The sequence below is a fragment of the Scyliorhinus torazame genome, chromosome 2 (genome assembly GCF_047496885.1).
Source record: "Scyliorhinus torazame isolate Kashiwa2021f chromosome 2, sScyTor2.1, whole genome shotgun sequence".
Taxonomy (NCBI): domain Eukaryota; kingdom Metazoa; phylum Chordata; class Chondrichthyes; order Carcharhiniformes; family Scyliorhinidae; genus Scyliorhinus; species Scyliorhinus torazame.
Window position 1 is genome coordinate 95,901,258 of NC_092708.1, and position 12,108 is coordinate 95,913,365.

The 12,108-nt window shown below is 44.5% G+C and overlaps 1 protein-coding gene across 4 annotated transcripts in view; it reads right to left on the minus strand.

The window, feature by feature from the left end:
- LOC140389792 (sodium-driven chloride bicarbonate exchanger-like) overlaps positions 1-12,108 on the minus strand; it is a 548,473-nt gene that overhangs the window by 470,634 nt on the left and 65,731 nt on the right. For all 4 annotated transcript variants that reach the window (XM_072474332.1, XM_072474325.1, XM_072474340.1 and 1 more), the window contains exon 2: positions 5,131-5,212. In XM_072474332.1, the coding sequence (XP_072330433.1) occupies positions 5,131-5,212 (82 nt within the window). The remainder of the gene's footprint in view (positions 1-5,130; positions 5,213-12,108) is intronic.

A 12,108-nucleotide genomic window follows, 5' to 3' on the forward strand; every position in this document is an offset into this window, starting at 1 on the left:
AGATTCCAAAAGCAATGCACACACTGGTAAGGGCGATGGAAGAGACCATCCAGACCATGTGTGTCACCATGTGGCTGTCATGGGTGAGCTTGGCTTGGTCCATCTAAGATAGGTGACACTAATGGAGAACGAACCAACCCCCTGCCCCCCCCCCCCCCCCCCAAAAAGGTGCTGTTTCGCCTAGTCCACGTTTGTGTGGACCAGTGCTAAATGGTGCCATGGCAAAGTCTCCTAGGCGCAGGTGTTCATTTCCGGGCCTCGGGAGAATCGGGCACCAACATATTTCAATGAGTCTAATGACTCACTTAAATATGTTAACTTGGATCTCGCCCAGCAGGGCCATCTCCAGATCGCGGCAACTCGCAAGATTTAACAGCTTTGTCATGTCACCAAGGTGAGCGTGACAAGGCCATTCAATTGTGCCCAGAGTTTTGCTTCGGCTCCACATGAATCACGTTTGTCTTCAGCTTGTTCCAGGACTTACTGCAGCCGAGGTCCCTGAGTTCTATGCATGGAGATAGACCGGCTGTACCTACCTTGGGAGACTAAAGCATCAAGATGCATAGTTGTCTTATTCAGGATAAAGTTGCAGATATTAAAAAATAATTTTAAAAAGGGGGATTAAGGGTCAGCACGGTGGCGCAGTGGGTTAGCCCTTCTGCCTCACGGAGCCGAGGTCCCAGGTTCGATCCCGGCTCTGGGTCACTGTCCGTGTGGAGTTTGCACATTCTCCCCGTGTTTGCGTGGGTTTCGCCCCCACAACCCAAAGATGTGCAGCGTAGGTGAATTGGCCACGCTAAATTGCCCCTTAACTGGAAAAAATGAATTGAGTATTCTAAATTTATAAAAATGTTAAAAATAAAATAAAAAAGGGGGATTATAAGGGTGATTTTCACAGTACCTTCATTGCAGTGTTAATGTAAGCCTACTTGTGAGAATAATAAAGATTATTATTATTATTAAGAGTAAACATAGAAACATAGAAGATAGGAGCAGGAGGAGGTAACTCGACCCTTCGAGTCTGCTCCACCATTCGTCACGATTATGACTGATCGTCCAACTCAATAGACTAATCCTGCTTTTTCCCCATAATTTTCGATCACATCGCCTCAGGTGCCATATCTAGCCGCCTCTTGAATGTATTCAATGTCTTGGCCTCAACAACTTCCTGTGGTAATGAATTCCACAGGCTCACCACTCTTTGGGTGAAGAAATGTCTCCTCATCTCTGTCCTAAATGGTCCACCCCGAATCCTCAGACTGTGACCCCTGGTTCTGGACACATCCATCATCGGGAACATCCTCCCTGCATCCACCCTATCTAGTCCTTTTAGAATTTTATAAGTCTCTATGAGATCCCCCCTCATTCACCTGAACTCGAGCGAAAACAATCCTCACCTAGTCAATCTCTCCTCACTTCAGTCCCACCATCCCTAGAATCAAACTGGTAAACCTTCACTGTACACCCTCGAGAGCAAGAACATCCTTCCTCAAAAAGGAGACCAAAACTGCACATAATATTCCAAGTGTGGCCTAACCAAGGCCCTGTATAATTGCAACACATGCCTGCTCCTGTACTCAAAACATCTCGCAATGAAAGCCAACATACCATTTGCCTTCTTTACCGCCTGTTGCACCTGCAAGCTTACCTTCAGCGACTGGTGCACAAGGACATCCTGGTGCCACTGCACAGTCCCCTCTCTCAATTTACAGACAGTCAGGTAGTAGCCTGCCATCTTGTTTTTGCTTCCAAAGTGAATAACCTCTCATTTATCCAAATTATACTGCATCTGCCATTGATTTACCCACTCGTCCAACCTGCCTAGATCTTGCTGAAGGATGTCTGCATCCTCATCACAGTTCACTCTCCCATCCAACTTGGTATCTGAGACGTTACATTTTGTTCCCTCGTCCAAATCATTAATATATTTTGTGAATAGCTGGGGTCCCAGTACCAATCCCTGTGACACCCCACTAGTTACTGCCTGCCAATTTGAAAACGACAAGTTAACTCCTACTCTTTGCTTCTTTTCTGACAATCAGTTTTCTATCCATCTCAATACACTTCCCCCAATCCAATGTGCTTTAATCGTACATGATAATCTCTTATGCAGACTTCATCAAACGCTTTCTGAAAGTCCAAATATACTACATCGACTTTGTCAACACTACTCGTTACATCTTCAAAGAATTTCAATAGATTTGTCAAGCATGATTTTCTCTTCATAAATCCATGTTGACTCTGTCTGATCCTGCCATTGTTTTTTAAATGCTCCGCTATAATGGATTCGAGAATTTTCCCCACTACCGACGTTAGGCTGACTGGTCTATAATTCCCTGTTTTCTCTCTACCTCCCTTTTTGAATATCGGAACGACATGAGCTACCCTCCAATCTGCAAGGACTGCTCCTGAGTCGATAGAATCCTGGAAGATGACCACCAATGCATCCACTATTTCCAGAGCCACTTCTTTAAGTACTCTGGGATGTAGATTACCAGGCCTGGGGATTTATCAGCCTTCAATTCCATCCATTTCCCCAGCACCATTTCTCTACCAATATTGATCTCCCTCCACTCTTCCTTCTCACTAAATCTTGTATTCTCCAACATTTCTGGTATCTGATTTGTGCCCTCTTTTGTGAAGAACCAAAGTATGTATACAGTTGCTCAGTCATTTCTTTGTCCCCTATTTTACATTTCCCCGTTTCGATCTGTAGGCCACCTACATTCATCTTCACCACTCTCTTTCTCTTCACGTACTTATAGAAACTGATAGTGTCAGTCTTTATGTTCCCTGTAAGCTTACATTCGTACTGGTCTTTCCCCTTCTTAATCAATCCCATGGTCCTTTTTTTCTAAACTGCTCCCAATCCTCAGACCCATTATTTTTCTTGGCCAATCTGTATGCTTCTTCCTTCGATAGGGTACTATCTCTAATTTCTTTTGTAAGCAATGGATTGGCCCTCTTACCCATTTTGCTTTTGAGCCAGATAAGAATAAACAGTTGTTGCAGTTCCTTCATATGTTCCTTGAATGTTTGCCATTGACTATCCACTGTCATCCCTTTAAGTAACCCCACCCCCATCTATCAAGGCCAACTCAGGCCTCATATCTTCATAGTTTCTTTTATCAAGGTTCAGCGCCGTAGTCTCCGAATCAACTACTTCACTCTCCATCTTGATAAAAAATTCTATCATGTTATTGTCGCTCAGCCCCAAGGGTCTCGCACAGCCAGATTGGTAACAATTCCCTTTTCATTACACACTACCCAGTCTAAGATGGCCTGCTCTCTAGTTGGTTCATCCACATATTGGTCAAGAAAACCATCCCGTATACACTCCAAGAATTCCTCCTCTACATTACTTATAACGTTACTTATTTCCTTATAACATGCATCTCTAATTTCCTGCTCAATGCATTCCCAACATCACCGCAGCAGTTTAGGGGTCTAACCCACTAATGATTTTTGTCTCTTGGTATTTCTCAACTCTACCCATACAGACTCCACATTGTCAGAGCTAATATCCTTCGTCACTATTGTGATAATTTCCTCTTTAACCAGCAATGCCACTCCACCACCTTTTCCTTATTGCCTGTCCTTCCTAATTACTGAATACCCTGGGTCATGCAGTTGCTAACCCTGGTCACCCTGCAGCCATGTCTCTGCAATCCCAATTATATCGCACTGTTTTTACATCCACTCACTGGAAATTTGAGGGTAACAAATCAAGGGATCAAAAACACCTCCTCCCACCCAGCCTCGAATTCCCACCTAGCTTCAAATTCCCAGCTCCCAAAATCACTCTTCGATGTGCCTCACTCTGGATGAGTCCTCTCTGCCTCCATGGGAGTGTGCAAAGCTCACTGGGAATGTGCAAATCTCGGAATATCAAATTTTGGTGATCATTTTGATGCAGTGATGATCCACAGACTGGGAGATCCATGTTTATCCAGGAGTTATCCTGAGATATTGACATTCAGTGCCACGGTGAGCAAGACTAGCTTCCCATTAACTCACCAGCTCCTTGTATCTGGGGGATCTCTTGAAGCTCCAACACCCCAAGCATTCTGTTAATTGCTTATTTAACAGGCTTAATTGCCTTCACCCATGTGTGAACACAAGTGAGGACCTCCTGCCAAGCCACCTATCCTTTAGAATATCTGGTCGCAACTTCAAGGCACCTTCCATCCTGATATTCCAACCCCTCCCGCTTCCCAGCCCATCAAGAAAGGGCCAGGAAAATTCAGCCCAATATCTCTGGATTTAAAGGGATAATCAGTATATCAAAAGTAGAGGAACGAAACCTTATTTTTTGTCACAGAAGATCAATTGAACTTTTAGTTCTGTATTATCTATAATTTGACATCGAAATTTAATTGGAAATTAACTCAGATGGAAAATATTTCAAAATATAAACTGAGGGCCTCAGAGTTCCAACTGTTTGCCACAGTTGAAAAACCATAATTTCAGCAGAAGATCCACAAGCAGGGAGAGATGTGTGCACATTTCCATGAATCTTCTGTCAATGTTATGGTAATGATTGGGAGAACCCTGTGGAAATTAATGATGTGACACTTTCACCTCCATTTTCCTAACATTGTAAACATTTCAGGACACATTTGACTCATAAGAATGTCAATGTTATTTCCATGTCAATTTGAATTTGTTGATGTTATTTCCATGTCAATTTGAATTTGTTGATTTGCAAGTTTACTTCAATGTAAGTTTCCAAAAATTCAAAAGTTACATAGTTTATACTGCCTTTCTAAAATAATTAGACTAACTCAGTTGTATTTTTAATTCCGATAAGTTATTCTGTGATGAAAGAGGAGGGTTTACTTTCTACAAATATATTACAAATCATTACATACCCAATAATTAATAGGAAGTAATGAATTAAATTAATATATTTGTAACTCTGGCATCAGCACAAGATGATGAATCTAAGATGAATCTAACTCCTTAAAAATTCCATTATATTTGACAGTTCAGGGAACCTCACATGGAGTGTTAGTTGCTGGTAGAATGTAGTAGGTTCATAGTCAGGATGCCCAAATGACAATTACAAAGGGGAGAAGGTATTAATTCCTCCTCAGCCACTCAAAGAATAATTCAGTCATTTATTTTTACCTTCCAAGTCTTCTTTATCAAAATGCGATTTCGGAATGGTGCACATTCCCCCTCTGTCCACCACTGCTTCTTCATCATTTCTCTAAAATGTAAAAAGTAACAAAAAGCTCCTTAATTCGTTAATGTTTGAAGAAGGATCTATAACCAACTTCATTTAGGTCTTCTTTAAATGTACTATCATTATAAAGATTAGACATTTCACATTTACACTTATTGTCCAAGGTCTTACAGAATGACAGAATGCAAAGATCTTTGTATGACTGTACTAAATGACAAGAATCTTCAGATAGAACAAGAACCAGATTCGCTCAGGCTTTTCCTTATTGCAAAACAAGTCTTTCAGAATCATACATTGCAGTAAGATTTTCTCAGTGGCATCACTTTCAACCATACGTAATGCCCCTTTCAGCCTAACTTCCCTCCATACTGTAGCCCCATCCAATGGCCCAACTTCCCTCCATACTGTAACCCCACCAAATGGCCCAACTTCCCTCCATACTGTAACCCCACCAAATGGCCCAACTTCCCTCCATACTGTAGTCGCACCTATTGGTTCAACTTCCTTCCATATTGTAGCCCTACCATTGGTTCAGTTTCCCTCCATACCGATCCCTCTCATAGCCCAACCTTCCTCCATACTATAATCAAACATTGGCCCAACTTCCCTCCATTCCATAACTTCCCTAATGAATCAAATTCCATCACGGGGCAGCATGGTGGCACAGTGGTTAAGCAATGCTGCCTCGCAGTGCCAGGGACCCGGGTTCGAATCTGACCTCGGGTGACTATCTGTGGAATTTGTATATTCTTCCCATGTCTGCATGGGTTTCCACCAGGCGCTACAGTTTCCTCCCACGGTCCAAAGGTGTGCAGGTTAATAATAATTACAAGAACATGGCAATGAAGTTACTGTGAAAAGCCCCTAGTCACCATATTCCGCCGTCTGTTTGGGTACATAAGAACTAGGAGCAGGAGGAGGTCATCTGGCCCCTCGAGCCTGCTCCGCCATTCAATGAGATCATGTCTGATCTTTTTTCGACTCAGCTCCACTTTCCGGCCCGAACACCAGAACCCTTAATCCCTTTATTCTTGAAAAAACTAGCTATCTTTATCTTAAAAACATTTAATGAAGGAGCCTCAACTGCTTCACTGGGCAAGGAATTCCATAGATTCACAATCCTTTGGGTGAAGAAGTTCCTCCCAAGCTCAGTCCTAAATCTTCTTCCCCTTATTTTGAGGCTATGCCCGCCAGTTCTGCTTTCACCCGCCAGTGGAAACAACCTGCCCACATCTATCCTATCTATGCCCACATCTATTATCTATATATGTTTCTATAAGATCCCCCTGCATCCTTCTAAATTCCAACCAGTACAGTCCCAGTCTACTCAACCTCTCCTCGTAATCCAATCTCTTCAGCTTTGGGATTAACCTCGTGAATCTCCTCTGCATACCCTCCAGTACCAGTACGTCCTTTCTCAGGTAAGGAGACCAAAACTGAACACAATACTCCAGGTGTGGCCCCGCTAACACCTTATACAATTGCAGCATAATCTCTGTAGTCTTAAACTCCATCCCTCTAGCAATGAAGGACAAAACTCCATTTGCCTTCTTAATCACCTGTTGCACTTGTAAACCAACTTTTTGCGATTCATGCACTAGCACACCCAGGTCTCTCTGTACAGTGGTATGTTTTAATATTTTATCATTTAAATAATAATCTCTTTGGCTATTATTCCTACCAAAATGGATAACCTCACATTTGTCAACATTGTATTCCATCTGCCAGACCCTAGCCCCTTCACTTAACCTATCTAAATCCCTCTGCAGACTTCCAGTATCCTCTTCACTTTTTGCTTTACCACTCATCTTAATGTCGTCTGCAAACTTGGACACATTGCACTTGGTCCCCAACTCCAAATCGTCTACGTAAATTGTGAACAACTGCGGGCCCAACACTGATCCTTGAGGGACCCCACTAGTTACAGGTTGCCAACCAGAGAAACACCCATTTATCCCCACTCGCTGCTTTCTGTTAGTTAACCAATCCTCTACCCATGCTACCACTTTACCCTCAATGCCATGCATCTTTAGTTTATGCAGCAACCTTTTGTGTGGCACCTTGTCAAAAGCTTTCTGGAAATCCAGATATACCACATCCATTGGCTCCCCGTTATCTCCCGCACTGGTAATGTCCTCAAAAAATTCCACTAAATTAGTTAAGCACGACCTGCCCTTTATGAACCCATGCTGCATCTGCCCAATGGGACAATTTCCATCCAGATGCCTCGCTATTTCTTTGTTGATGATAGGTTCCAGCATCTTCCCTACTACCGAAGTTAAGCTAACTGGCCTAAAATTACCCGCTTTCTGCCTACCTCCTTTTTTAAAAGTGGTGTCATGTTTGCTAATTTCCAATAAACAGAGGGAGAATTCACCTAACAGCATATCTTTCGGGACTTGGGGGAGGAAACTGGAGCACCCGGGAGAAACCCACGCAGGCATGGAGAGAACGTGCAGATTCCGCATAGACAGTGACCCAAGCCGGGAATTGTACCTGGGTCCCTGGAGCTGTGAAGTAACAGCGCTAACCACATGTGCAGACCAGTAGCCAGTGCCAGCAAATGCCAGCTCCAGCAAGATAATCGATGAAAGATTTCCTAATTTTGCTCCCAATCCCATCTCCAAGCCTCCAGGACCAGGAGGATTCGACAAATGGGAGCAGAGAGCCTTATAAGTCAATGCCAGCAATATAGTCCGGGGTTCCTGCTTGCAATGCCAATAGAAGTCCAAGTACATCACACTAGTGATCAAGGTTAGTGTGCGTATCTTCAAATTCACAAGCCTCACACATTGCTCAAAGCACTACCAATCCATCTGTCACTTGGCAACAATCGCTATCAATCATGACTCATACTCAACATATGTAGGTAGCACTACTGCAAGCCTCACACCCTGCACAGGCTGCCAGTATTCATCCATGACATACAGTACCCATACACACCGTATCATAGTCTCCTTTGCAGAACACAGTAGTAGCACACAACTGAAGGCTACTGCAGCCAAACAAGGAAGGGACAAGCACAAATGCATGTGTTCATCACGGTGCAAATGGTGGTGCGTCCCACCATTGGAACGACCATGACTGAGGGCATGGTCAGCTGTAGGGCTGACTTATCGCGGAACCTTTCTGATTCCCCAGCTGAGTATGTAAATATGTCCTTTGCTTCCCTCTACCTAGAATCCTAACCTTGCACCATTCCCCTTCAGTTACCCAAGTAATACTACCTCACCAGGCAGCTGTGCAGGAATGTGAAATTAAAGAGGAAGAAGAGACCAATATCACACCATCACATTCTCAGTTAACAGCCCACATATTGGTCCTGTGTATAGAGGGCAGCAAATAGATGGTATCTGCAAAAGGCGAGACACAGGGCACAAACACACCAATTCTGTTGGAGAGCACACCGATGCACTGGCAAGCTTTCCAGAAAGTCCGCAGTTACTGTTCAAGACCATGGAGAATTCCAAAACCAACTTGACAAGCTTTTTTGCAGAATCTGGAGCCCAGCCTTTCCTTGTGTGAAAATGATGGTCAACTCCATGTGCAGTCAACCATGATGCAATGTCTGATGGTTCATGATTCAGCTTTGATTGCAGCACATACAGAAACCATATATCGTCTCAGTGCAGCAGTGGAAGCCCAGACTGAAGTCAAGCGGACCCAGGTTGCTACCAACATAGGTACAAACTGTTTCCAGCATTGCTGCAGGTACCACTGTGCAAAGGGGCTTCCAGGGTCTCTCAGCAGTCCAGCGATCTGACCTCCAACAGATTATTAGAATTGCTGAGTCACCAAACCAGGGAAGTGGCAGAGGCTCTATGGAGCAAGAACCTGCTGCCCTCTCTCAGGAAGATAACATTTGGCCTCTTGAGCATTACCAATCCACCAATGCATTTGCTGTCTCCTCTCAGCCAGCCAGGCTGCTGCCACCCATGTTGAAATGGTTTAGTTCAAAGTCAGTCTTCTGGAGGCAGCTCAAAAAGGCCATTTGCAGTCTCCTAAAGGTCAGCAGCCTCTCTCTAAAGGTCAGCAGCCTTTTATCAGCCATGCTGCAGACACTGGGCTAGCAGTGTGTAGAAGCATTGGTCAGGTAAAGGCACATGGGAGACAGCCTTGAAGTGAATGCACAAGGTTTACTCATTGACTTTTGTATGGGATATTAGATTGTTAGTTTGACAAAGTTATTAAAGTGGCTTTAATATCAGCATTGTGACTAAGAGCCCAAGCCTGTGTGGTGGTCAGTAGCAGAGGGAAGAGAAGGGGTTGCTGAATGGGAGAAATCAAGGTTGTGTTAATGGATATCACAGTCAGATGAGCCGATTACAGTTGGTTCCCTTCTCCCTTACTCCTTCTCTCCTCCTGCTTGCCAATGCCTCCTGTGCCCTCATGAGGAGGTAATGCTGGCCAGAGCAGACCATGATGAATAGTGATATATACTTTGGCAAATACTGCAGGGCTCCCCCAGAGCACTCATCGCAGAAGTGTTGTTTAAATAGCCCAATATTCTATTTGTTGACATTTAATGTGACGGCATGGCTCCCATTAGATGCATGCTGCCCACGTGTGCACTAAAATCATGAGCAGGGTAATCAGTGATTAGTCCTCGTCACCCAGCAGCCACCCACTGGCTTGATGTGGTGACTGAAATGATGTCAAAGTAGACTTGTGCAGAATTAAGGCATCAGAACTGCTTCTAAGATGTGGGCATTCATTTGTATGATGCATTCAGCATGACCACACATCAACTGTACCTCTATGGACTAGAACCCTTTGCAATTCGCAGAGGTATTCGCGGACATCTTTAACCTGTCCCTACTCCACTCCGAGGTCCCCACCTGCTTCAAGAAGACCACCATCGTACCGGTACCAAAGAACCAGGCAACGTGCCTCAATGACTACCGTCCAGTGGCCCTGACTTCAGTCGTAATGAAGTGCTTCGAGAGGTTGATCATGAAGCGCATCACCTCCGTACTCCCAGAACGTCTTGATCCACTGCAATTCGCATACCGCTGCAACCAGTCCCCATCAGACACCATTTCCCTGGCCCTACACTCATCCCTAGAGCATCTCGAAAACAAGGACTCCTACATTAGACTCCTATTTATTGACTACAGCTCCGCCTTCAACACCATAATCCCAGCCAAGCTCATACCAAAACTCCAAAACCTAGGACTTGGCTCCCCACTCTGCAACTGTATCCTCGATTTTCTGACCAACAGACCACAATCAGCAAGAATGAACAACAACACCTCCACAATAGTCCTCAACACCGGCACCCCGCAAGGCTGCGTACTTAGCCCCCTACTCTACTCCCTGTACACACACGACTGCGTGGCAAAACTTGGTCCCAACTCCATCTACAAGTTTGCTGACGATACGACCATAGTGGGCCGGATCGTGAATAACGACGAGTCAGAATACAGGCGGGAGATAGAGAACCTAGTGGAGTGGTGTAGCGAGAAGAATCTCTCCCTCAATGCCAGCAAAACTAAAAACCTGTCAGCATCAACGGGGCCAAGGTGGAGATGGTTAGCAGTTTCAAATTCCTAGGGGTGCACATCTCCAAAAATCTGTCCTGGTCCACCCACGTCGACGCTACCACCAAGAAAGCACAACAGCGCCTATACTTCCTCCGGAAACTAAGGAAATTCAGCATGTCCACATTGAATCTTACCAACTTTTACAGATGCACCATAGAAATCATCCTATCGGGCTGCATCACAGCCTGGTATGGCAACTGCTCGGCCCAGGACCGCAAGAAACTTCAGAGAGTCGTGAACACCGCCCAGTCCATCACACGAATCTGCCTCCCATCCATTGACTCCATCTACATCTCCCGCTGCCTGGGGAAAGCGGGCAGCATAATCAAAGATCCCTCCCACCCGGCTTACTCATTCTTCTAACTTCTTCCATCGGGCAGGAGATACAGAAGTCTGAGAACACGCACAAACAGACTCAAAAACAGCTTCTTCCCCACTGTCACCAGACTCCTAAATGACCCTCTTATGGACTGACCTCATTAACACTACACCCTGTATGCTTCGTCCGATGCCAGTGCTTATGTAGTTACATTGTATATGTTGTGTTGCCCTATTATGTATTTTCTTTTATTCCCTTTTCTTCCCATGTACTTAATGATCTGTTGAGCTGCTCGCAGAAAAATACTTTTCACTGTACCTCGGTACACGTGACAATAAACAAGTCCAATCCAATCCAATTGTAGTACATTTCTGCATTTAGATGTCGTGCCTGCAAAGTGATGTGTACAGTTGAATGGCACCCTGCACCATTAGGAATCCCGCTATCCTAGCAAAACCATGTACCTGCTCTGTCTGTTTCTCTTTGCAATTAAGAATGAATTATAACCCCCTCTCCTTCGCAATACAAAGCATCCACAGCCTTTCTCCTGCAGCAAGACGATATTAGAGAAGTCACCTGCTACATCCTGGAAAGATCATGATACAAAACGTTTATGACCACAGTCATGTTTACAGCAATTGCCGGTGACATCCTTGCTCTGCTCAAAGGCTACAGGCTTACCTGCAATAAGTTGTAGATTTCAGTGGACACCGCCTTCATAAAACAACACAGACTTTTCCTCACCATGGTTGAGATACCAAAATTGTTTACTGAAGACCCTAGGTGTATGGTTTCTGGATGAAAGTCCTTCTCTTCAATCCCCATCTTCCCTCTTCCAGCAACTTGTATTCTTCTGTGCTGCCTTTGCTCAATCTCCACCATAATGCTGTAGACCAAGGGTGATGGAAACTACAGCACCCATGACTTGGAACAAATGGCCTGAACAAAATCCTTCAATTGAGAACCAAGGCCTTAACCACGTGCAACACCACTCTCTGTAGACTTCACTCAATTTTATGATGAAATACAAGCTTACATGCAACGCCAGTGACTCAGCA